We start from the raw sequence: 27304 nt of genomic DNA, 5'->3' as shown, positions 1-27304 counted from the left end.
GCTGTTTCAGCTGCATATTTCTCTTGATTTTTTTTTTTTTAAGTTGCTTTGTGTTTTTTGGACTTAGTTTAAAGACATGCACTCTAGATGTAGTAAGGGAAAGATCCTGGAGCTCTCAATATATGAGAATTATTATTGTTTATTCTATACTTCCTATGTCTACTGAGATGCAATGAGGAGTGTGATGTAACATTAAAATGTGATTTATTTTCACTGTCAATGCAAAGTCATTTTAGTTTGCTACTGTACATCTCCACTTTGTTCTAAGACTAGAGACCAGTAAGCTGTGAATGATACAAATTGTGCATAATAATAAAAGTGTCATCTCATATACATTTCTAGCACAGAGTTGTTTTTGTTTTCTCTCAGTATAAACTCTGCTTAGAGAAATGGGTACAAGCCATGCATGTGGCAGTAGCTCACCCTACCATGAGATCTGCATTCCTTCCAACATCAACTTTTTGTTAGTTCTTCTAGAAATAAAGGTCCAGAAGAAGCTTTGGGCCCTTGTCTTTCAGAGCTGCAGGTTTCCCTGGCTGGCTCCTGTTCCTTGTAGGGCAAGATGGGCAATTCTATGGTAAAGCTGCTGCTAGGCTGCCTCAGAACAGGATCATCCTGCTGGAAGGGTAGTGCTACACTAAGGCACACCTTCCCCTTGGCTGCTGCTCCCATGTCTGCTGGAATAAGACATTGTGAGGCATTTTGCTCATCTCTAATCCCTGAGAGGGTGCAGAGGCTGGGAGAAAGGAAAGAAAAATCTGGGGGTGGGAGAGAATGAATGTATGGAAGAAATGAAGGGAAAAACCCCAGCCCTTGTTTGTAATGGTACAAACCCTTGTGCTAATGCCATAAGGCAGGAAGTAGTTCTTTAAAAATTGAGTTTATTATGTGCTTTTTTTGGATGCCTCTGCTACTTTCCAGTGTCAAAGACAGGACACTGAACTAGAGCACTTGAACCAAGTGTGACATTCCTTTTATCTTTTATAGATGCTGCTGCTGGAATGTGAAGAATTGTGTGTTCAGATGCAGTTAAAATATTGCAGTGTATTATTTCTTTTCCCCCATTCAGATGACTTGTAGCTGCACTGATGCTATGCTTCAGACCCATAAATGCACAAAAAATGCAGCTCTTACCACATGATAGATGCTTTTAGGTTTCAGTACTCTCTCACAGGCTCTGAGGTGCTCATGCTCTGTAAGTGTGCACATTATGAACTGTGGGACCATTTCCAATGTCAGAAAAGACTGGGAGCTGAGTGTGTGGCACAGGAATCCATGGCACAGGACTGGATATGCACCATTTACTAAGCACCACAAAGGCTCTGAATGGTGCTTCTGAATTTGACCTGTTTTTCCTGGTCTCTATAAAATAAAGGGGCTAAAGAGTGCTTAGTTTTTAGCTAGTTTTACAGAAAACATTAGTAAAGAATTACAGCTTTGAACAAGACATTTACAACTAAATACACCTGAAGTCAGGAATTTTTATAGTGGAAAAAAATGTTTCTTATTAAAATGTAAACTCTAGCCTGTGACTTGAACAGTAATCAGTGCTTTTGATCTGAAGAGTTTATGAATTAATGTTTTTGATTGCTGCTACTTACAGTTTAGCAAACATTGCTGCAGATGTGACAGGATGAGGTGTGTAATACCAGTTATGGCCTTCAAAGATACTTCAGTAAATGGCTATCTAAAACTTTACAGCAGAAAGAAGGTAAAGTAAAAATAATGAGATAGAATAACAAGAGTAACTTGTATGAGAAGCTCTGTCATGAATCTAAATCTCTTATTAAACTTTTACTTATTTGCTTGCTTTTGTGCATAGACAAATTTTAAGTATATAAATTACATTTGATGTTCTGTTGGTGGTTTTTATTTTTTTTAAACAGCAATTTTGTAAATGGTGGATTTCACTGCACTTGCAGCAGTTACAAAAAGAAAAATGTCCACAGAGATTCTCTTGCTGCTTGGCTGTTACCTCTGCAGCTCTGTAGGGCGGGTACTATCAGTTGTTAATTCTAACTCTAACCCTTGCCTGTGGTTTCCTGACCATGGTGTGTGGTGGGGAGGGTGTGCTGGCAAGCTCTTGTCCTGTTGAAACATAATGCAAGTAAATCAGTTGTTGCTCACTTAAGATATTGTGTGCTGTCATGTCCTAAATCGTGTGCAGGACTCTTCCATGGGATGTCAGAAGAAATGAGTCTCAAAAATCAGTTTTGAGATAGGTGACAGAGGAGTTTTAGGCCCAGTAGCCATTTCTTATTTTTACACCAGTACGTCTGGCTGTATTATAATTAGCTATCCCATCATAGTCCTTTTGGATCATTGGCTAAGCTCAGGGGATGGTGTGTGTAAAGAGGTGCATCAAATGGAATTTGTATTGATTGCTAAACCACAGGGTTATAAGAGCCTCCTCTCTTCTCAATCCTGCTTCATTCCCCACCTGTGGAACTGCTCGTGAGCACAGCTGTGCTTACATCAAGAGCTTTTGCACTGGTTGAAACCACGGCATTATGCTGAAGGTAAGAGTGGGTCAGAGATGTTATTTCTAATTATCACAATTATGAACTAATGATAGACCAGTCACTGGTACAAAGAATTGCTTTCATTAATGTGAAGCAAATTTAGCTGGTGGTGCAGTGTTTTGGCAACAAGAGGAGTGCTTTGGAACTCAGTTGCTGTCACAGACTTGAAAGCAAAGGACTCGGCTGAAAAGGAGAATGTAAAAGGTTTAAAGTGATTGCAATAGTACTGTTCTCTTATGTATCAGTCTCTGCACTTAAATTAGAAGTGCAGTCACAAATCTGGATGAAGAATTTAGCATGATCACTTAGCATCAGGCAACGCGTAGTGAAAGAAAAGAGAGATTTTAATGGGAAAACAGTGTCACAAAAAGGTAATTATTTTGTTACTCTGCTTCATCACCTGGGAATAGAGTTGGATTGTGTGTGCTGAAGAGGATCTGGTGCATTCCTGAATGCCACTGGCAATGTCAGAGAGTAGACAGGTGGAAATCATTCCAGAGACTGTCCCAGGAGGGAAAAGAAGGCAGCACTTCCTTGCCTGTGCAGGAAGCAGCTCTCCTGCTGCTGAGAGGGAGCCTTTGCAGTTTACCTGATTTGTGTCTGTGCACGTGATAGCCTAAATTGAGTCCTGTGTGCAGCAGAGGGGGTTTTGCATCTCTTGTGATTTCCAGATCACACATGGCTGTGCATGGGTTAATAATTTAAGTAAACTAACCACCAGGTCAGACTGATATCGAATGTAAACTGCAAAATTGCCAGTGACAAAGGTTCAATAGATAAACTTTCCTCCTTGGTGACATCTTTACAGCCTGTTGCTTGAATGCTCATCTTTAACTGTGTGTAGGTGGCTGTGTAAATGGAAGTTTCTGTTGATGAAATGGAGGCATCTAGTTTAGTGCCTCTTTCTGTAAACCAACAATGCCAGCACAGCTGATAGGAATGAGAAAAGAAGCCATGAAAGGTAGCAAACAGGCTTTAAATACTCCAGGGAAGCAGATCTGGAGAAAAAGAAGCCAGGCTGCAATCACTGCAGTAACTGTTAGCTTCAAGAGCAACTTGACTATTCCTGGGCTCTTCTGGTTCCCCACACAGAAAAGTTTTGCCTAATAGCCACCTTCCACACCTAGCATCACAAAGGAAGAGAAGGGAAAACACCACTTTGAATGTCAGAAGAGTTATGTTGCATAAGAATTACTGACTGGCATTTTTATTTATTATGAAATGTTCAAGACACTGTAAAACAATCCCTAGTCACTAAGATAATCACAACTGGCCTTGCAAAGGGTAACTTGGCACTCTGGGTAAATTTTCCTTGAGAGATGTCTTGTCCCGTGGAGCAGGATAGGGCTTCTCTAAGGCTGACAAGAGCAGGAATGCTTGGGAGGCTTTGGTGGGGGCTGTGGCTGCGCCGCCATTCTTGCAGTTGGAGTTATAGGCAGAGAAATAGTTCATCCTGTAGAGCTCTGCTCGGCTCTTGCAGCAACCAAGCTTACTCATCAGCAGGAAGAAATCCCTCCGAAACGCTTTGGTGAAAATGGCGTAGAGGAAGGGGTTTGCGCAGGAGTTGACAGGGTAAAATAAAACCAGCAGGATCTTGGAGTTGGTCACTGTGATGAGAGGAACTTTGAAGGCAGCGGATATGGCAAAGAAGGAGATGGGGGCCATGCAGGTGAAATCCGTGAAGATCAGTATTGCCATTCTCTTGGCGACCTTGGTGTCTTTATTGGCGGCTACCAGCTCTGGGTTCTGCACAGCGATGTAAATCTTGATGTAGCAAGCGCAAATGACAATGAAGGCCACAACATTGAGCACCAAGATCAGCAGGATGTAGGCTTGGGACAAGCCCGTTTCGATATCCATGGGCAAACAGATGCTGACCTTCATGTAGCTGCTGACCCCAAAGAGAGGCAGCAGGGCTATCCCGAGGGAGAAGAGCCAGCCCCCGAGCATGATGGGCACGGCGTGGCGCAGGCGCAGCTTGCGGTCCAGCTGCATGGCGTAGGTGATGGTGTGCCAGCGCTCCAGGGTGATCACCGTCAGCGTGTACACCGACAGCTCGCTGGCAAACACCGTGAAGAAGCCGGCCGTGCTGCAGCCGCCGCCCGTCTGCCAGTCGATGGCGTGGTTGTAGTACTGCCCGCTGGTCTGGGCGTCCACGGAGGCGATGAGCAGCAGGTACAGCCCCATGCAGAAGTCGGCGAAGGAGAGGTTGCACATGAGGAAGCGAGGGACGGTGAGCTTGTAGTGGCTGGTCAGGAGAACGAGGAGCACGGTGAAATTGCCGACGATGGCGAGGATGTTTATGAACCAGATCAGCACCCTGAGGAAGCTGTAGCCCAGGATGTCTTCGCAGGGATTGAAGGCATCTGGTTCCGGAGTGCACCTGAGGACTTTAGGCTGACAGAAGTCATACTCAAAGTCAAAGCCGACCATCTCGCTGTCGTCGAAAATGGTTGAGTAGCTATAGGGAGAACTCTCATAGTCTGTTGCAAGGGGGTGAATCTTCCTCTCCCCTGACCACAGCAATGTGTTGTTGGAATCATCGCTGTAACTATGAAAAAACCACCCCCCAAACAGAAGTGAGTTATTTGTTACATGCCACTCGCATTCTTTTGCAAAAGACAACAGATAACAGTTGTTCTTAAACAGTGACTTCCTCCATGTGTTTCTACAGGGTGTTTACAAATAATGAAGCCTTGTAAGGATGCTTTGTGTTTGGGAAGCAGCCTTGGAGAGCAGCGGGGGTCACAGTCAAATCCACAGAAATGCTCTCTTATTCAACTTGCTTATTTGTAAGTACTTCACTTCTACTGCTCTGTGGAGGAGCCATGGTTCTCATGCTGCTGGTTGGCTGCAGTCCATGCTACAGCAACCCCATGTGCTGATGGATTACAGAGGTTTCACAGAGGTTTCACAGGCAGTTGTAGAAGCCATACTAAAATAACCTATGGATTTTAACTGGGCACTTTGCTCCCCTTAGGAAAGGCATTTAGCAAACAAATTCCTGAGACTATGTATGGCTTGGGAGGTGCTGAGGAATTTGCTGTTCGCAGTATTATAGGGCAAGGAGTAGAAGTGCTTGGTTAACTAAATCACACTGATAGCTAGGAATTTATTAAATTTAGGCTGAACCTAATGCCTGATAAAAAATGAAGGTTTTTAAGATAGGCTTCTAAAATTTTTAGGTCATCAAGAGTGTGGTGATAAGCCTGCCAAAGAAGAAATGTGTTAAAAGCAAACTGTCTTTCTGGCACTTTTCTGCCATAACAGGTGCCCATTTCCCATCTTCCCAATCATCCTGACTGGGAGTGTTTGGTGGGCAAACACTCAGTCTGCAGTGTGAGACCTCGAAAATATTTCTATTGAGGACAACTCCTGAGAAAACTGGTAGCTTTAGGGTAATTTAAATACATGCTTAAGCTTCCACATCTACTGAAGCATGTCCATTAAATGATATTTCTGGAGCAGGGTCTTAACTGGTAGATGAAACTGAGCTGCTTTTCAGCTATTCCTGTGGGGCAAATAATGTACCAAACTCGTTATCCTTACTTCTCTCTGTATACGGAAAACTGCCCAATGTCTTGCATTTACTTGCCTGGCTCAAACTGGAAGAGCAGGGAACCAATTTGACTCTATTTGCTTATAAAAATGATTGTGATTTTCTGAGAAGCTGTATGAATGTGCTGCTATGGGGAAGCTGGATTTTTGTGGGTTTTATTTTTTTTTTTACTATTAAGAATTCAGAACTTTCAGATGATTTCTGCTGTGGTTCTGTAGGCATTAAGCCGTGAACCATAACCTTATTTTCACTTGCTTATTATAATTCCTGCTCATTGCTGGGAGAATTGCTGGGATTGGGATTTGCCAAAGCAAAAAGCTTCAGGAGCCAATAGGCTGGGCAGACTATTTAATGCACAGCAGGAGTGCAACAGATGCTAATCCAAAACAAGCAGACAGATAAAACCAAATGGCAAGTGTAGGCCTCACCAACCAGAAAACAAGATAATGTCCAAGGAAGTAATTATCCCAATGAATCAATCACATTTCAGCTGTATTTATTGGGATTTTGTGACCATAACCTTGTTTCTTCTAGACTTTAGAATGCTTTGACGCCACGTCAGGGCTGCTAAGAAGTCCCAAGGTCTCCCATGTAGCTGCAGAGGGATGAAGAATAGCAAATCTTTAAACTTCTCCCTTAAAAGCTGGGTTAGAGCCTGTGCCATCCAGCACAGCCAACACAACAGTTTTGGTATTAGCCTTTCTCATTGTCACACTGAACACTGTCAGGCAAAACTGGGATGATATAAAAAGACATGTTTAGATGGAGTAAACCACTGGCATGGGGTCATCACACTTCTAGCTCAGGGACTCCATCTACCATGGAAAACTATTGATATGCAGAGTTTGAATTATTCTTTCCATAGGCAAAAAATAAAAAGTTAACAATAATACTCTTCTTTGAGTCACACCAATAACAGCATCTATTTCAGGGAATGGAAAATCTCCATGCAGGCCACTAACTTCTGTAAATATTTAATCATAATTTTGAAATCCTTTCAGAATTCAGAAGACAAACAGGAACGAGAAAACTTGTGAAATCATGAGGGTTTTTTTATTCCCCTTTCCTTTTGTTAATTCAAATCTTGGTTTAATGATAGTAAAATTACCACTGTGCAACTTGTAGGGATGACTGAATTGGCAGGCAAAGACCTGCTTAGTAAAAAACATGGGAACAGCAGAAAGGGGAGGAGGTCTGTATTTGCTGCTTCCATCATCTCTATGCAGAGAGGTACTTACAGCATTTCGTTAGTCGGTTTCCTCATGGTGCTTTCACACTCCTTGGAGAAGTTGTCAAAAATGGAAAACAACAAATTCTGTCTGCAAGAAGGATGAGAAGAAAGTTAAGTTTCAGGCTGGATTTTGGCCAAAGCCTTGTCTTCTCTGCAAGTGATCTTCAGAGACACGTAAGGTAAGCCAGTGCTGGCCTCAAGGCAGCACAAATGTTCCTGCAGACATCTGGAAGTGGGAAGGAGAAGACTTCAAATGCTGTGAAAATAGGCAGTGTCAGGATGTGTAAGGTGTGTAAGGATGGTTTTTCAGCTTGGTTATTGTATAAGATGTATTTTTTTTAATAGTGAAATAAATTGAACTTGAATTAAATGATGTGTTTTGAAATATTGTATTGAAGTGGGCCAGATTCTCCACCAGGATGAATGGAAGCAGTTAGGCTGGCTTTTGGAGAAGTGCCTGTTGACAGCTGCTGGGAAACTGGCCTGATACAGAACCCCAGAATGGGTCAGGTTGGAAGGGACCATGGTGGGCCATCTGGTCCAACCTCCCTGTGTCATCCTAGAGCACATTCCAGACAGTTCTGGAATATCCCCAGTGAGGGAGACTCCACACCCTCTCCATGCGACCTGTTCCAGTGCTTGGCTACCTGCACAGAAGGAAGTTCTTCCTCATATTCAGATGGAACTTCTGTGCATCAGTTCCTGCCCATTGTCTCTTGTCCCATTGCCCAGCACCACTGAGCAGAACCTGGTCCATCCCGTTGACACCCTCCCTTCAGATACTGACAGACATTGATGAGGTTCCCTCAGTCCTCTCTCCTTGGGGCTGAACAGCCCCAGCTCCCTCAGCCTTTCCTCATAAGGGGGGTTCTCCAGACCCTTCACCACCTTACTAGCCTGCTCCAGGAGCTCCATGTCTCTCTCATCCTGAGGATCCCAGAACTGGACACAGCACTCCAGATGTGCCTCAGCAGGGCTGAGCAGAGGGGCAGGATCACCTCCCTGACCTGCTGGCAGTGCAGTTTCTAATGCACCATTGGCCTTCTTGGACACAAGGACACACTGCTGGCTCAGGGACAGGTCCCTGGGTCCTCTGCAGAGCTGTTTTCCAGCAGTTTAGCCCCAAGCCCATGCTGGTGCTTGTGGTGAACCTTCCCCAGGTGACCCTGTTTTAAAAGCTGTCTGGGATCCAGAGGGAGACTTTGCATGCTTGAAGTAAAGCAGTTTGAGGAGTACAAGTTGAAAGGTGATACATTTGGCAAAAATCTCTGGGTTTGAGGCTTTGAAAGTAGCAACCAGGTACTCTACCAGTGTGAATGGAAATGTCTTTGTCTCATCTCATTGCTGATGCCCCTGGCAGTGGAGCAGTAATTCCCTGACTTGCATGGGATTTCCTCCCCAGCAATTTACTAAGAAAACAGTCACTTAATATAAATATAAGAAAGTGACTTACTAAGGCACATCTGTTTTTATAGACCATGTCCATGCTTCAAAGTCAAGCACCCCAAAAATAATAGGGCATCAGAAATGTAGTTATCTTTATCAGAATAAATACCTCTTTTTCTCTGCCAGAGTTGCTCCTGCATTTAATACACTCAAGAGATGTGATCTGTGACAGAATCAGTTCATTAGCAATGGAAATGCTTACAGTAGAATCTTTGTTCTGTTCATGCAGAATCAAGGACTCCTTAGTAAAATGGGGTAGGCAGAGAAAGAACAGGTTAACCCCCAATATTACCCTAAAGAATTGGAAAGTACTCCTGCCTTTCCAAGACATCCCTGAAGTGAAGGCAGGGGGTGACACTGATCAGGCCTCCCACAACTGCTTGCTCAGTCATTGCTGTGGCCTTCATTTGAGATGGATGAGAAACAAGGCACCTCCATGGCTCAAACCCATCTGGGGTAGTTTTGGCTGCCTGGAGCCAACTGGGGCTTGGTTTCTTTGAAACATAAATGGTGAAGGATGAGCTCCAGCTGCCTTGGGTTAACTGCCCCAAGTCTGGGGATGCAAAGCTCTCCCTGTGCCACGGTTTCCAGTTGTGGGGAGAACAATACTGTCTATTGCTTGAAATGGTTGGAACTAAACCATGTAACCTCTCTGTAGGCTTGTGGCAGGCATGAAATTTTGGTGGGTAATTGAAAGCTTGCCCTTTCTACTATGTCATCATATCACCTGTATTAATTAAGCTAAAGGCTACAGGGGTTTCATTTTATTTTTAATTAGGGCAATGTGCTATTGATAAAAGTTTGTTTTCTGTATGCCAGTAGGCTTTTAATTGAGATACCAAGAAAAATGTAAGCTTTAAAGAAATTTAGAATAACATTTCTGCTGGCAGATCCGGGGCACAGGGGATCCATTTCTGCTCTAAAATAAATGGACATAATTTTCCTGGCCTTAGCAGAGATCTGCTGTTTCCTGCAAGGCCTTGTGATGCACCACAGCTTCCCTGTAACTGGAATAAAGATAATCAAACCATGTGAGCTGAATAAAGCAGAATTGGCATTTTGGAACTTCTGAAGCACTGCAGTACCATAATGTGCTATTTGGACTTACCTTTCTGTCCTTAGATTTCGAAAAGCACAGCAGTGGCTGGGATATGTTAGGACAGCTTCCAGAAGACTGCTGAATTTATCCAGTGGTGGCAGCCTCTTTAATGAGTAAGATGAGGTTGCATTCAAGACCTGAATGGCCTCAAGCCCATAAGTAGGCAGGGACTCCAGCGCTGTTGAAGAAACATCCCTGCAAAACAAAGAGAGCATTCACTTTTATTTTCATCCCTACAAAAACACCACCAAAACATGACAGTAGGTAACAGCAGCAGTTTTTTTCACAAAGGTTCAGATCTACAAAGCTGCTTCAGCACCTGATGCCCAGCTCAGAGACATGGTCTGTGAAACTACAGAGCAGAGGAGTAAGAGCCTTTCTGTGGCTCAGCAGCTCCAGCCAGGCAAGGAGCTCCCTTGGTCCCTGGGAAACTGAAACCCACCACTCCAGGGGCTGTGTCCTGACCTTTCCACTTGAAATTCATGTATGGAATGAGGGATGCCTCTTTAAGCCAGAGACATGGAGAGAAGAAGATGGGCAATAGTGATTCTCCAGCCAGCTGACAGGTAGGACACCCTCCTCACTCTCTGCTTGGCTCTGAAGGGCTGTTCTAGGTGAGTTAATTAAATGGCTTTTAATTAAATCCTCAAAAGAATCTGTCATTCTTGCCAACACAAACGTAAGCAGTTTGGCTTACAGTAGCTTCAGAGGGGCTGTTTGTGTGAAGAAAGTCTATCAGTGACTAAAGATTTTCAGAGTCAGGACATTAAACAAAGGAAAAAAAGGAAAAACAATTCTGAAAGTGATGTCAGTAATGCCATGTTCCATAAAGCACCAATAAAGGCACAAAAAAGGCATGTGCAACACAAGTGCTATTTACAGAAGCACACTGTGTTTTATTGCCAGGGCAGCTCTCCAGTAAGTCCTTGATTAATAAATCATGGACATGATAATAACGAGCTTTATTCAGCATGAGCTTACAGCGTGCAATCAACTGGTTCACTTTTATAAACAAGTTCTAAACTTATTTATTGCCCAAACATGTCCATCCTACCAAAGGACAGGTTTACAATGTCAGAATATGAGATACAGGACCAGGAGGATCTGACACAAACAGAGCAAAAACCAAAATATCTAAGAGGTGGAGATCAATGCCAACACTAGAACTGATATGTGTTGTGCAAACTCCTTTCACTCTCTGATTTCGTGGCATCTCCTTGCCATGTCTCCACTTTGTACACAGAGGGTGAGAGATCAAATCTCCTTCCAGACTCGAAGCCTGTGTTTGCTGTGGTGACACAGCCCTGGTGGCACAGTGCAGCTCCCACAGGACACTCAGGCCATGGAGCTGTGGATACTTACAGGACATCTGGCCCTGTGGCCCCTCTCAGGGCATCGTTGTGTATCCGCCTGAGGTTCTTGTTGTCCTTCAGGATTCTGGGGAACCAAAAGCGAAATCTCTTTACATCTGTGTTTTAAAAATCTCTTTTTTGGTTTCTTTTTCACACTTGTTTCAATTCTTTCTCCCACCACAGTAGTGGTTGCTGCACTGCCTGGCTGGGGAGTGCTTGTATTTCCCATGTTACCTTTACTTCCTCTAATGCCATCAGATCATTATCATCTACACTTAAATGTGATAAATTCCAAATTCTTCTGACTTAAACCAGGACAACCAGGCTGCTTCTTTCACTACAGTAGCAAATATACATTTTGCCCAAACAACACACTAGTCCCCCAGTGTGTGAGAGTGATTAAAAACTATTGATGTTTCCAGACATAAACTGTAGATTAGTCTGGGCTACTGTTTCAAGTTCTACACTAATTTATGAAATTTTCTTAAAAATTACGAGTTTTTCTCACAAAAGCTGTACTGTTTTAAGGGATGTTGTTTCAGGGAAAGCAGTGAGATCTGCAGGATTGATGACAGAGTGACAATGACACTGAAAGATGCAGTTTTCTCACGGGTATTGGAAAACAGAAGACACAGCCAGTTAAACTGAAGGAAGAGCCTCTGACTATTTAAATTCTTATTTACTGTGTAAATTACAGAGGAGGGATAGCATACTCACAATTGATTCAGCTTGGTCCCGTTGAAGGCATGGCTGTGGATATCTTCAAATCCATTTTTATACAACTTGCTGGAGATTGAATAAACATAAGGGAAAAAGATTTGGAAAAGGTGAGGTGAAGTTTTGTACTACAAGTTTCAAACCTTGGTGCTGCATTCATTTTAATGATCAGAGGCTCTGCTTATAGAAAGAATGAAGGTAACTATAGCTCTTAAATTAAGAAAGGTGTGGTTTAAATTCTCTAAGCTCCTTCCTGTTTAGCTGCTGAAGAGAACTTCTGCTGAGGTACAGATCCTCCCCCTGCTGAGGGGCTTTCCTGTGCCTACCTGGGGCTGAGATCCAGAAACAAGACATTAGTCCAGGTGAGCTCCTGGCACACAGACAACAACCTGGGAGACCTGGGTTTGGTGGTGTCAGCGGGTGCAGATGGAAGGCTGCAAGGCTTAGAGAGGTGGCAGGTGGAAAGCAACTGTAAAGCCTGGAGGGAGCTCCTGGATTGCAGATGGACAAATCTGCCAAGGGACAGCTTTGCAGAGAGGCAGGAGTGAGCTGTGCATCATCCAGCAGGCAGTGAGTTATCAGCTTCTCCAAGGTGCTGCTGCCAGGCTTGATTGGTTCCGTGGGAGCCTTGCTGTCCCCTGCACTGCACAGGGACACTGGATGCCACCCTGCTTCCTGACTCCCCCCTCTGGGGCCAGACACCCAAAGCCTGAGCTCAGCTACACCTCAGGTCCACCTCTTTTCCTTCAGTAGGAGATGACACCTATGGGTCTATTAATGTCCATTTGTGATATTAAGTTAATGTATCCAATAGAAATTCAACACAGTCACTTTTATTTATTACTTTTTCTTTAATATTAAGCCCTATTAGAAAACTTGGAACTGTTTATGAATTAAACAACATTTTTGTTGCTTTTCCACTTGCTTTTGGGATAGCACAAACTGGCCCTATGAAACCTGCTCCCAAGTGCTCAAGTGTGGGGAGCTCCTGGCTCCACTTGATAGATGGTATCTACCTCAGCACAACGCTGAAATTAGAAATAGCCTTAAAGACCATGACAATATGTGGGATCAATTTCCCAATCCACAAGAAACATTAACTGCTGGAAAGGCTAAATTAGCTATTTGCAGTGCAAAGTGTGACTGCAGGGTGACTTTACACCTCCATGGATTACTTGTGTTTCACCAGACCATGCTGTAGCAGGAGGAATTACTCCCCCTAATTACAGCTAACAACATGGGGTGGAGTTAACACATAGCTCTGCAATTAGGAAGCTGCTGATAAGATACTTCTTTTCTTCTTGTGGTGAGCTCCCAATCACAAAAGGATGGGAGAAAAATGACTGTTGGCTGTTTCCTGACTTAGACTCCCTCCCATTTAATACACTTTAGGGTTACAGTAAAGACTTTAAGCACCTTTCTCCATCTCTTTTATGTTCATTTTCTTGCACCATTAGCAGAATAATAATTTTTCTGGAGTTATTTTGAGAACTTGCTGGGAGGAAAGAGGCTCATAAGATGAAATGATGCACTAATCCAAGCAATTGCTCCTCTTTAGCATTGTGTAGGAGTAGCATTCAGTCACATTTATGTCCAGTTCCTCTCTCATTTCTAGAAGGTATTGGTCAATACATAAAATCTGGGTCAAAATTACTGTCATGCTAGCACTTCAGCCTGATGAAGAGCCCATCAGCTGCAGTTCTTGCTCATGTGCACAGCTCCTTAGCAGGTGCAAATACCTGAGCAGTTTTGGGCAGGGCTCCAGCTGGATGTGACCTGGATCCTGGCCTCCAAGGGCTGGGCTTGTGGTTACCACACCAAGTGGCCACATCCTGCCAAGAGGCCCAGCTTGTGATTTCTCCTCTTCCAGCACTACTTTGTGGAAGTTTTCCTGAAGCCAAGTGAGCTGTGAAATTCATACAGAGTTCTTGCTGTGCTAGCAGAGGACATTGCACCTTGGCTTTCTGCCTTCCTCAGGTGGGGCTTCTCATAGCATCAAACCCACCCACCTTGAAGGGGGCTGAAACAATGAACCCACTGCTGGCTAAAAGGAAAGTCTTGGCTGTGGAGACTTACAGGGATCTTATAGGAAAGTAAGCTGAGGCAAAAGAAATCAGGGTAAGAAGCAGCATCCATAGTTTGTACCAATTTCTTTTCTGTCTCCATCCACCCTTTTTGGAGGAGCCCTGTGCGGCTGAAGATCAGATCCCTCAGACTGCTTGGTCCTGAAAGCACTGTTTCAAGAAACTACATCCCTGAGGTAAGAACAGAGACTTTGGCCTCCAGTGCAGTTTTTGTAGTTTATATCCTGGTGATGGTATTTTTAAAAACAACATTGCATGGAAGATGAAGTTTTAGATCCCTGGTCCTATTTTCTTTCCTAAATGAAGTTATTTTTTGGATAAAACTCTGTTCTTCATCTTGAAGAACATCCCTGTGTTTCTTAGGCATTTAAAATTCAACACACAATACATATTTATTTTTTATGGGGCTTAATGTCAAGATTTTCATGAAGTCAACCCACTTTCCTCAAGCAGAAGTGTTATGCTCACAGAAGGAGCTGGAGCTAGGATTATTTTACTCACAGTGTCAGTGATTCATTGTTCATCCCTTGGAAAGCATTTTGTGGTATAATTGTCATACGCAAGTTATCACAAAGCTCCCTTTGGAAGGAAAGAAAAAGGAGTTTTTGTCAGTCTCAGGAACAAGATGGAAAACACAGCTGGGTTAGCATGGGTCTCTACTTACAAAATAAAATGAGCTTCCATTGAGAAGATCTGTGTCAGGTCTGGAAATTGTCTTATTCCAGTGTTACAAATGCTCCTAGAGAAAAGCATAATTTCTATTTGTAGAAGAAAATATTACCAAGAGTGGATGCAACAAGAAGCTGACCTGGTAGGTGTAAGTTTAGCAGTGCTTTAAAAAGTGACTGACAAATCTAATTTTTTAAGTAGGCTCCAAAGGTATTTGTAAGGTCTGTAAAAATCAAGTTTTCAGAATTCTCAAGCAGTGTCCTAGAGGAGCAGCATATGTTCTCACTACCTTAAGCATGAGGGAGAGATTTTAGTTACATCTTCTGTTTTGTACTCTGTTAGTCTGCAAGCTTTATTCTAGAAATGAGCACTTATCAGAACTACTTTGCAGACTTCTGTTTTGTCCATCACTGCCCTGTCCTTGTACACTGAAAGGCCTCACTACTGGCTAACTCCAGGTTAAAGCTGTTGTAAACAATCTACAAACCTCCAGGATACTGAAATGCATGAAAAACCTTTTTCCTTACGCTCCTTAATTTGATTTGTCGACTCCTTTGGAGAAAAGAATAAATAGAGCAAAGAGAAAAGGAATAGAGCTCTTTCTTACAAGTATTTTAGCCTTGGAAGATTTCTGAACGCTCCGTCCTCAATGTGCAACAGATTTTTTGTGTTCAGGATTAATCTGCAGTGAGGGAAAAATATTTCAGTATTACAATCAGTATAGATTTGGGAGGGCCCTGAGTTTTGCTTGCAATTTACTTTATCAGAAAAAAGCCTGCAAATGTGCTACTGGGTGCATTTTGAGGCACTGTTGGTAATAAAAACAGCCTGCAATTTTTAGGCAGCCAACAAAAGAATTCACTGCCTGAATTCTCATGGTTCTCTGAGCTGGTCTGGCTTGGATGTCCTGGTCACTGGTGGAGTTAGCATTTTGGGCTTGGATGTGGGGCCAACCTGGAGCTGAGGGTGTGAGTGTGCCTGGTCCTTGCTCCACAATCAGATCCCTTCAAATAATCCCTCATTTCCATTACATTACTGGTGCTCTTCCTAGCCAGGAAAGGCAGTTCCTCAGAGTTTAACCTCTTAGGAGCTCCATGGACTTCCTTAGAGCAGTAGAAGTGGATCAGCAGAAACCAGGAGAGAAATGTGTAAGAAGTCCTGTTTGCTAGTGGTTCCCCAAAAAACAGGCAGATCTCTTAATCAAGGAGCACTTCCAGCAGCTGAACTATCTCTGTTTGCCCTAAAGGCCAATAACTGAAGCCCAGCTCCCTCCCAGCCCATGACTTACAAAATACAAAATATGAAATGGGAGGAAAAGTTGAAATTCAAGGATGCCATTGAACTCATTACCTTGATCATCCATTGAATGTGGACTTGAGTGCAGCTTGGGACTTCAAGCCCTTGCAATGTGAGCCCTGCACAGCTCTCAAGATTCAAGGAGGTTTTTTTGCCAGCTTCCTATAGCTCTTCAATGGCCTTGCTTAGCTTTTGGGTTTTGGAAGACAGGCATAAGACAAGCTATCCATAAACTGCAGGTGAATCCGTGGGGTCAAACCCTTTTCATTCCTTCCCTGAGCACACCACTGATTCTAGAGGAAGTTGGACTCAGTCAGAGGTTGACTGATCTGTTTCCCTTGCTTATGTGAGTGACTGGCTTCAGTGATGTTCAGATATGAAAGAAAAAAGAGATGAATTTGTCCTCAGTTGCCCAATTTTCAGCCACTCACTGGCCATGCTGTGCGAAAAAGGCAGTAATGAGATATTGAATCAGATTTAGAGTTTCCAATTTCACTAAATATTTCAGAGCATTCTCCTACTCGTTGCTTTTAACTCTCTCTCTCAGATGCCTGTGCTATGGAGGTCAAGTTTAAAATCAGTGCGTGTTCTGTTTGAGTAATATTTTAGTGCTCCACAGAAGAGCTCTGCATACTAAGCAGCTGCATTTAAATAATGTAGGGCTTGGAAAACTGCATCGTCAAAAAGAAAGATTTTTCTCATCTGTTGTCATCTCAAATTATTTCCCCACTTGGAAAACCCGACAGTGCCAGAGCTCCCCTCCTGCCACTGAGCTCACTGAAAGCAGTGGAACTGTGCAGGGATGTCTCTGCATGAGCTACATCTCCTGGCCAGGCCCTACAGGGTGCTCACTGTTTTATACAGGACTTTGGAGAGAAATGGTTCTCATCACAGATCTCAATCTAAGCCAATCACAGTAACAGAGACAGATTTGGTCCAGGAATACTTCTCTGCAGCCTGTTTAGTCCTCAGTGATCCAAAACCACAACGTGGGTGCCTTTTTTGAACTGGTGCTCACATTTCAGACAAGGAGGGAAGGCTGTCAAAGGCGCTCGCTTCGATTCTCTCCAGGGAGTCGCTCTGAGAGATTTCACTACAATGAAAACAGCAGACACAAAGCAACACATTACCAGAAAAGACCCCCAGAAATTGGCTTTCCACTTTGCGTTTCATTCTTTTGTGAACCCTTGTTCAGCCCCTCCTGTCAGTCTTGTCCGTGCCTCACCTCAGACATCCTGGCAGGCGGTGCCCGTGGGGTTTGAGAAGGACCAGCCCTTTTCTGTCTTGGCCAGAGGGAAAGCCAGCCCTTAGGAATAAGTGCCACTGTAAGAGCCAATTTCCATTTCCTCAGTAAATGGCAGGTAAGCTGGAGTCTGAGGGCCAGAACTAATGTAAGCAGAGTGAGCCCAAGCCTCAGGAGCCTCTTCCTCCCTCCCACCGTTGGTTCTGCTTAGTGAATTTATTTGTGGGGTGAGGACATGGATAACGCCCATGGTGCTTCAAATGTTATCATCAAGTCAGAACTATGGTCATCTCATCCACAGATGTAGGAACACACAGATATGCATTCAGCACACTTCCTGAGCAATGTTTGGGTTTAAATGCCATTTTCATTACATGTTTGCAGACTGAAAGGAAGTGGCTCTTTTCATCCTGACACAGACAAACGTGGCTGTATTTGGTGGCACTCTGGGATTGTGATGTACAGATGCTCCTGTTCCACATGTGTACTCAAGATTAATCAATACTGACACAGAAAAACAAAACCAATTTATTAGATGCTTGTTAAATGTTTGTTAGGTTAAGATCTAAGTGGCTATGCAAAACTGAGTCCTGAAAGTAAATAGTATACATTGATGCATATATAAGGGAAAGATCTTCAAAATTTCTCAACAGAATTGGCTAGAAGGGCACACAAACCCAAGATAATACACTCTCAAGAAAAAAAAAACATTTTCCAAACAACTGGAATGTGTTTACACCATCAGTCAGTATTGTCACAGTCCTGAGTGTTAGCTTAATTCAACTGCAATTATGAGAAGACAACTCTATTGGTGATACAAAATGCCTTAGACCAGAATAAATTCTGTATTCATTTGTAGTGGCAAAGGGGGATGCACACTAGAAATCCCACAGTTACTGTGTATGTGTTTCTTAAAGAATTATCAAAGATTTTTTCATCATCATAATTCAGTGAGAATGTTATTTTTGGTATTGCATTGGTTACTTATAAATAAAAGATGGATGTAGAATAAATGGCTTGCTGGGCACCTAATCCTCAGAGATTCACAGGCTGGGAGGGATCAGTGCCTGCTCACAGAACATTTTTGGGGTCTGAAACACGGTTCTTCCACGGGATCCTCCCTGTGAGCCACAGTTTTTCTATTTACATATGTTGCAATGACTTATAGCACGAGAATAATTTATCCTCTTTCAGAGAGTGATGTGTTGCCAAATAGCTTATTCAGAGATTTATAATTATAAAATATGCATTTTTCAAAGCAGCACTAAATATCAATACAATGATGAAGTGTTCTACAAACTAACTTCAGAAAAAATACATTGATTTCCACACAATAAATTTGGAGAGATTCATTAAAGGCACACAAAAAGATCAATTAAATTTCTGTTATGGAAGGGATGATGTCCAAGAACAAAGCATTCTTTATGGAGAATATGACATGGGTACAGTTTGAGAAAGTGTAGCCTCTAGCATACAGGTAGGAGAAATTTTGTAGATTTAAGTTGGTCTCCAGTGTGAAAATGATTAAGCTCTCATTAAACATTCAGATGCAAGTGGATGCAAGAATGCAGCACCACTGGATTCTGCTTTAATACTGTATTGCTGTTGGATACGTGCAGCAGAGAAGCACAAAAAGTGCACCTTGAAAAAGCAACATCTTCTGTGCTGCTGCTTAAGTTCTGTGGGAGGTCATTCCCCTGCTCTTCACTGCACTGCTGTGTCATCAACTTTGTCCTTTAGAGGCCACTCAATGCAGACAAAATAAAAAATAAAAAATAATGGAGACTCAAGCATGGCATTTCAGCTGGAATAACGGCAGAAATGAGGGCAGGAGGGGTGAGAAGAGCCTTATGGTCTGAATCCTTGATGGAAAATAGGTACAATGCTGGGGGTCAAGAAGCAGCACAGACCCTGTGAGCAAAATTACAGCACTTGCAAGCTGAAAGATCAAAGAAAGGGCTCAGTCCTACTGATGCCCTGCCAAGCTTATCTCTCACAAAATGCTGAAGAAATGTCTTATTTGGGTCTTCTATAAATGCATAATGTGCCATGGCTGTCATTGCAGAGGTAATGTTTGATGATAAAAATCTATCTCTTCTGCTAATCAAATGCTCCTCTCATCAGTTACTAAGCTGTATCCAGTTCTCTCTGACATGATTAATGTTTCATTGTTTGATCTCTAAACAGCTGTTAAAAATCACACATTTTCAAAGGATCTTTTGTGTACTGTTTACATGAGAAGGAATGCTATGTTTGTCCTTCCCCTGTGGTTTTATTTCATCAATAGAGTGTATTAGCATTTTTATATTATTATAAAAGGATGATTTTTGTAAGAAATTAAGAAAAACCTATGGAAAATATTGAGAACTTACATGATGAAGGCATCTTGAAGTCCTTCAAATGCATGTGATGGGATTACTTTTACAGGGAGATGAGTAAATGATCTGAAAAAAAAAAAAAGAAGAGAGGGAGGAAAGGGTTGTAAGGCATGGGGTTTTCTTATTTATCATTGTACCATTATGGTAGGGAGAAAACCAATACAACATAAAGCCACCTTATTTTTCCCAAAGTTCTCTGTACCTCTGGGGCCTGATCCATTTGGCATTGATCTCAGTTAAATGGAATTCAAAAGATATTGGGTCAGTTCCTCAACAGCATAAATTTGAGAGTAATCACCACCAGATCAATAGTAATCATAACCTATTAAGTAAATTTATAGCCTGATGAAAGTAGGCTGCTACATTCACTGTTAAAGGAAGCTACAGGCTATTTAAAGTTAGATCCTCAGAAGAAGTGGCTTTCATATAAAGCTTTCTCTATTAAAACAGTGTCTTTGTGTTGGCTGCACCATGTTCTCCTGCCAGCAATATCCCTGTAATGTTGCAGTGTGGCATCTTGAATGTGGCTGTGCACAAAGTGTAGAAGAACTTCAACCAGGCTGGTATAATGGAATTCTTTTTCAAAATAAATTGCATCAGGGTGGTTAGTTGATTCAAAGCAAGTGTGGATTTTAATTTTTCAGTTTCTCTGACTGAGAAATTAACAATGATGTGGGAGGCAGAGTCACATTTTACCATTCTGCATATCTGAACCACAGTACTTTTACCAGCCAATTTATCTATCCATGACCACACTCTCCCTGATAACAGACATAGGAAAATATTTAACATATTTCAAAATGTTATCTCTGTGAAAACAGATAATTGCTCCATTTTGCTTTAGAATGACAAATATCAGAGACATTTGTTTCCCATCCCTAAACTCACCCCCTCAAGGCTTTTTGACTGAAATGTTTTTGTGCTATTCACATAAACCTGCTTTTTTTTCATTGTTATCATAATCCTTTATATGAAGAAATATGTTTATTATTGGCAATATTTATGTTAAATGTTCATAAAGTTTTATATATATATATATTTAAAAACATGTCATGCCTACACATTAGAAAGGCAGACTGTCTTGCATACTGTGTCTAGGGGTTACAAATCTAGATGTACCAAAGAGCCTGGAAGTCACTTCCTAGCTATGTTCCAAAAAGTCTGTATGATTTGAGGCAAATAATTTAGCTCCCTTGGACCTTGTCTCCCTGTTAGTATACTGGGAATAACAATGTTTCCCTACCTAACAAGGATATTTATATTTGTCATTCCATTGTGATTGGGTCATACCTGTCTCCAGATTGATGCTGGCATGTTTTGCTCTGTGTGAAGTTTGGCTAAATCAGGAATGAAACTAAGTCATGCAGCTTGAACCTTTTTTCCCTGAAGGGCAGAGACAGGTAGAAGTAATCTGCTGTAGGTTTTAACACTCTGAGCCCAAAGGACAAGAACTTCAGGAAGAAGCAAAAAGTAGAAGCTGAGAAATTCCTGCTCTATAACCCTATAACTGCACCATCAGCTCAGGAACAAAGGAAATGGAAATGTGACTGAAGGTGCAAAAAATAAAACCAAATCCTGGCTTTCAAGTACATCAGGCCATGAGCCTACAGCCTCCCTGTGACATGCTGGTTGTAATGGTGATGGCTTGGGGTGACAGGTGGTGATCTTCAAGGTCCTTTCCCACCCAAACCATTCTGTGATTCTGTGAGTATTTACTGAACACCCCCAGCTCTCTCAGCCTGTCTCTTCAGGAGAGGTGATCCAGCCCACGGAGCATTTTTGTGGCCTCCTCTGGACTCGTTCCAGTGGGTCCACATCCTTCCTGTGCTGGAAGCCCTCGAGCTGGGTGCAGCTCTGCAGGTGGGTTCCCACAAGAGAGGAGTAAAGGGGAGAATCCCCTCCCCTGTCCATGCTGCCTGTGCTGCTCTGGATGCAGCCCAAAATACCACTGGCTTTCTGGGCTGCCAGCACACATTGATGGCTCATTTCCAACCTCTCCTCCACCAGCACCCCCAAATCCCTCCCAGGGCTGGTCTCAGCCTGTATTTGCACTTGGGATTGCCCTGGCCCATAAGCAGGGCCTTGCACTTGGCCTTGCTGACCTCCATGAGGTTTGCAGTGCCTCAAGGTCTCCAGCATCTCCCACCTCTCAAGGTCCCCCCTCCCCTCCCGAGTGCTGATCCCACCACACAGCTCGGGGCCATCCCCAAACCTGCTGACAATGAGCTCTGTCCCACCAACCACGCTGCCCACAAAGGTGTAAATCAGAGCTGGTCCCAGTATGACCCCTGAGAGTGTCACTTGTCACCTCTCCACTCAACACTGACCAGCTCTGAGTGCAACCACCCAGCCAACTCCTTAGCCACCCATCAAACCCATCTCTCTCCAGTTTTAACACAAGGATGCCATGCAGACCAGTGCCAAATGCTTTGCCCAAGTCCAGGTAGATGATGTCAGTGGCTTTTCATCATCCACCACGGCAGTCACGCCATCCTAGAAGGCCACTCAATTTGTCAGGCATAAGACTTGCCCTTAATGAAGCCACATTGGCTGTCACCAATCACCTCCTTAGCTTCCATGTGCCTTTGCATGACTTCCAGGAGGATCTGCTCCAGGATCTTGCCAGGCATGAAGGTGAGACTGAGTGGCATGTATTTCTTTGGGTATTCCTTATTTCCCTCTGTAATAATGGGGGTCATGTTTCCTCTTTTCTTAATTCCATCAGGGTGTCAGCTTTCCTAACCTGATCCCGTCTGCTTAATTTTTCTGTGCTCCTCCCAGGCTACCTGTACCTGCTTCCACCTTCTTCCCTCCTTTTTGTGTTTGAGTTTGTCCAAGAGTTCCTTGTTCATCCATGCAGGCCTCCTGGTAATTTGCCTGACTTCCTCTTTCTTGGGATGTATCACTCCTGAGCTTGGAGCTGATCTGGAGCTTTCTTGGGCCCTTTTTTCCTCCAGGGCTTTATCCCCTGGGGCTCTGCCAAGCAGGTGCCTGAAAAGACCAAAGGCTGCTGCAGTCAGGGGTGATGAGTTTGCTGTGTGCCCTCCTCGCTGTCCTGAGGTCCTCAAACTCATTTATGGTCCTGGCAGCCAAGGCTGCCCTTGGGCTGCACATTCCCCACCAGCCCCTCCTTGTTGGTGAGAGCACTGCACCTCTTCCTTTTGGCTCCTCTGTCACTTGGAGACAGAAGTTATCCTCAAAGGATTCCAGGAACCTCTTGGATTGCTTATGTCCCGCTGTGGTTGAAGTCCCCCCTGCGGACCAGGAGTTGTGGAAGTGAGGCTGTTGCTCTCTGTTTGCAGATGTCTCGTCTGCTCTGTCTTTGGTGGGGTGGCCTGTTCAGATTTCTTTCTGACAGCACTCAGATTGTGAAACTCAGATATGGCCATTCCGCTTTTGACAAAAAAATGTTTTTACAAAGCTACAAAGCTTCTATACATCTAACATGCCCACACTGCTGGCCTGACTTCTGTAGCTCATGAAAGGAGGGAGGCACCCATCTTTCATACAAGTCACCTGCACTGTTTTGAAGACTTTTGTTAAAGGATAAATATTTGCACTTTTAAGAAAATCTGTAAAGTTTCTTTCATATCTAATACATTATGACTTGTGTGGTTGTACTTATTGCTGTCATTCAGCACTGATGATACTGCAGCTCCACAGAATTGCAGGACTTCTCATCCTTGGAAAGAGACAGAAAGAAGTGGAGCCAGACTTCCTGGCATTCAGCAGCCCTTGGCATTTCTATCTTACCAAGACTGGTTTTCAAGGAATGTAATTCTAGGCAATAAGGTTTGAAATGGCCAAGCTAAATGTATGTAAGGCTATCCAGGAGCATTTGGAAAGACAGGAACTGCCACCACATGGACTCGACCTCCAAGAAAAGCTTTTGAGAGCTCTGGATGCCCCAAGAGCTCAGGACCACTTCAGTCCTGCTGAGAAGGAGTCAAAGCCCACTCACACCACTGGAGGAAATTGCTGTGTTACGGAAGTGACCTTTTGCAAAAAATGTTTAGTTGAACAGATTATTCTTCTTCTTATTATTATTATTAATAATAATAATAATATGCAAATTACAACATAAAAAGCACAGGCTCAATAGCAAGAGGTGTGAGTGAGTTGTTGTAGCTGGATTGGTTGTTATATTTTAATATGTCTATTTTATAGCATTACTTGTATTTTTAATGCCCAAAATGAGAATGCATAAGGTAGACTCTTGGCAAGCATTTGAATCTGTTGCATCCTTGAACTTGGGAGGATTAGGAATATTGATTGAAACTATGGCTGAAAACCCACTATTTTCCTAGGATTTGTATCAGCTTCTGGGGGCCAGTGTAAAGGGTTGGCCTTGATTTTTAAAGCCCTGCATACTGGGAATTACCTACCTGAAATGTGAACTGTGTTATCACACAAACATCCAAACAGCATTTTTCACTAGGTGATGATGGGTCATATAATCTCCTATGAAAGACACTTTGTCCCTGAAACTGAATTCTTTTGACAGTCTCAAACAGGCAAATATGCCCCCAATGAAGACATGATAGAACTGTCTACTTCTTCAGGCTTTTCCCACAAAGTTTTGTATTTGATATTTTGTAATTTGGTGCCTAATTACATGTCACTCACCCAGCTGCAGAAGCTCTTCACACAAGAGCACACATTCAGGTACAGCAAAGTGAACCTCACCATGAAATGAAATTTTTGAAGGGGCAAAAATATGTTAAGTTATCCAATGCCCATTGCTGCACAGTTGGAGTTGGGTGCCTATGAAACTAGACTTTGCTTAAGACCCTAAAAGTACATATGAGATTTCAAAAGAAGAAAAATAATGTTTTGTTGCAAAACGTAATAGTGTATTAAAGATTGTTTTCCTTCTGAGACTAGGAGGACATGCAGCTGCTGTAGCCAAAGGGCATTCAAAGGTGTCTGAATAATGGAGGCTCTATAGTGTTTGTGCAATGTCCAAACTAACAACAGGAACTTGAGAAAAAATATGGTCAATTCAGGACCTGTATAAACCCCATAACTCTGCAACCTGTCAGAAGCCAAATAATTTTGAAAAAGTTTTTTAGCAATAATGTCACATGGCAAGGATAACTCGGGTAAAGAAAAATGGCTGAAATTTCCCTGTGGGATATATACTATGAATATAGCAAAGCATCAAAAATGCATTTGGAAGCACAGATCATTACAGCATCAGATTTTACTCAGATCTAGCTGGAGTTACATACTGGAGCTTATTTTCTTGACTGACTATACAATTAAGAAGGACTTTTCTGAGGTCTGGCACTGATGGAAGGACATGGGCACCCCAGGACATGTGCTGGAACAACCCAAAGCAGCATTTCCCCCCCAAATTATTAATGCACCTGCAAGCACAAGGCTGCAATTCCCCTGGTGAACATGGGCACAGATGTGCCTATGAGGTGACAAAATTAACATTATCTTGCTTTCCCTCTCATGCACAGATCTGTGCAGGGCAAGAAAAGAGCTAGGAGGACTGGGAGAGTATGGGAAGAGAGGCAGTCAGCACTAACAAAGCTCCAAAAATTGTATGAATAAGAGAGAAGGGAAAGAGTAAGAGAGAGAGAGGAAGACAACAGCTAAATGAGTAAGAAGAAACTTGTATGAAAACCAGAAGAAGAGATGAAAGAAAAGTAAAATAACAACTAAACAAAAGAGTGAGAATACAAGTACACCTATGGGGTTAGCAACTACATTCATATGTACAGGTTTGTAATTGAATGATGAATGCAAGCTTTCTATTAAAAATACAAAGAAGTGGAAATTTTAATAGTATAGGTTCAGGTTCAATATAAATCATGCTGGAAGCAGAAGGAGCTGGATATGTCTGTGAAAGACAGGGATTTTTTTAACCTCTAAGTGTAAATATTTTCTCTGTAGGAGTATCGACTAAATCTTGGTTGAACTCTTTTCTGACTGTAAAGTTGGTTTCTACAGCCAGCCTAATAGTGGGACTTCATGTACAATCATCAGGATTAAATGTTATATTGAAGGTAGAAAGGAACTTTTTTTTCTTCTTTTTGTCCATTACCTAGCCCTGTTGCTCCCAGTGAGGCAGAAATGGCAGCAGCCATAAACCCATTATCTGTCCTAACGTGATCACTGAGGTGGAGATGTGGTTTCTTTTTGGGGTGCCAGATGGAAAAAGGAGAAATAAAAGATGAAACCAAAACAGAGAAAGAATAAAATCAGGTACATTTAGGGCTCTTGATAACCTCTCTGGGATGTGATGTGCATCATCCTAATAGACACACTTAATCCACTGTGCTCTGCATGTGCTGTGAATACTGGGGAAGAAACATGATGGGAGAGTCTCCTGCTCCCATGGGCTCTGCTTTCTCTCACGCTAAGGGAAATAGGGAGGGAACAAATCCAGGGCACAGATTTTTCTAGAATCTCTGACTTTGGAGGAATGGTTCTCATGGCTCTAGATTAATACAAAATAGGTTTTCTTGCTCCTATTCATTCTTGAGCTAGGGAGAAAGGGAAGAGGAGATCAGGGCTAGTATCATCTCTAGGGAATTTCAAGAGCGAGTCAAATTTACAAACAAGTCAGATGAAAATGGAAAACATAGACTTTGTTACCAAAAGGGTCATAATATGAAAACCCCAGCTCAATTCATGCAGAGATAACCAAGGGATCCTGGAAATGGCAACCATCCTGTCGGCTGCTCCTCTAATCCCATATTTTGACGCCATGATTGTTTAGATCAGGACTGTAACTGAGCCCATAAACAACACAACACTTGTATAATTATGTATATCAATTATTTGGTCTGGTCTCCTAGACCATGAGCTTGGACTATGGTGTGTGAGTGGAGAAAAGGAATGCCCATGATGCCTTGTAAATTTAATTTAATCCTAATTCCCAGCAAAGCATTAGGCAGAAAGTTATGATGCACCACCCTGTAGAGATCTAAACAGCTGACAAAACTCACAGCAGCTTTTTTACTAAGAGAGGGGGAAAAGAAAGTAGTCAATAACTTGTCAATGGGCTGAACCTCAAGAAGATGCAATGAGCCCAGAGAAGAGGATGTTGATGCTTCAGGACACAGGAAAAATTAATCACACAAACTTTGGGAGATGAGGTTACAATAAATCCAACAGCGTTGTGAAAGAAAAAAACAAACCCCAGAACTGACAGAACGCTTAAGGTGACTTCTCAATATTTTAATCAGGTTTCTTTAAATCAAATCATGCCACTACAAGGCGTTGGTTTTGGAACAGGAAAGGCAGTTTATGCCTCCTGCCACAGCGACGGAGCACAGAAAGCCCTGACACCTGCACCCCGTTCCTCTGTCACTGAGGCTGCTGGACGAGAAAAAGTCGCGAAAGGATGCTCGTCTCCTTCCCAAGGGGAAAACTCTGCGTCCGTTTCAAACTTTGAGAGTTTGAAAACTTCAGCCTCGCGTCCCGCACCTCCGCGCGGCCAGGGATGCTCCAAGCCCGCACGGCGGGCGGAAAGGCACCGCAGTCCCCCCGTCCTGGTCCCCCCAAACCCCGTCCCGATCCCTGTGGGAGCAGCCCGCGGTACTTACGCGCGGGCGGGCGCGGGCAGCGCTCCGTGGGCTGGCGGCGGGCAGCGCAGGGCTCCGTGCGTGCAGGCACAGCGCAGCGGGCAGCGCCCGCCCGCCGGCCCCGCCAACAGCAGCGGCAGCGGCAGCAGCAGCAGCCAGGGCACCAT

General features: G+C 43.1%; 1 protein-coding gene across 1 annotated transcript; it reads right to left on the bottom strand.

Moving 5' to 3' along the window:
- Positions 1-3785: 3785 nt before the first annotated feature.
- On the bottom strand, positions 3786-27304 carry LOC103819300 (lutropin-choriogonadotropic hormone receptor). The gene is made up of 11 exons (XM_050972944.1): positions 27159-27304; positions 19591-19662; positions 16994-17068; positions 15287-15361; positions 14675-14749; positions 14512-14589; positions 11927-11995; positions 11220-11294; positions 9867-10052; positions 7320-7400; positions 3786-5073 (listed from the first exon to the last, which is right to left on the bottom strand). Exons 1-11 carry the CDS (start codon positions 27302-27304, stop codon positions 3786-3788), a joined length of 2220 nt encoding a protein of 739 aa, XP_050828901.1.

The sequence above is a fragment of the Serinus canaria genome, chromosome 3, assembly GCF_022539315.1.
Source record: "Serinus canaria isolate serCan28SL12 chromosome 3, serCan2020, whole genome shotgun sequence".
NCBI classification, from domain to species: Eukaryota; Metazoa; Chordata; class Aves; order Passeriformes; family Fringillidae; genus Serinus; species Serinus canaria.
This window is presented reverse-complemented; position numbering and strand designations above follow the sequence as displayed.

What these genes read in the sequence shown, in the direction of transcription:
- LOC103819300 (XM_050972944.1), bottom strand. Translation starts at nt 27,304, where the DNA reads ATGGTGCCCTGGCTGCTGCTGCTGCCGCTGCCGCTGCTGTTGGCGGGG. An exon ending in AACAATGAATCACTGACACT is followed by an intron (nt 11,996 to 14,511) that starts GTGAGTAAAATA and finishes TTCAATCTCCAG; the next exon opens with CAAGTTGTATAAAAATGGAT. An exon ending in CGAAATCTAAGGACAGAAAG is followed by an intron (nt 7,401 to 9,866) that starts GTAAGTCCAAAT and finishes TCCTTCTTGCAG; the next exon opens with ACAGAATTTGTTGTTTTCCA.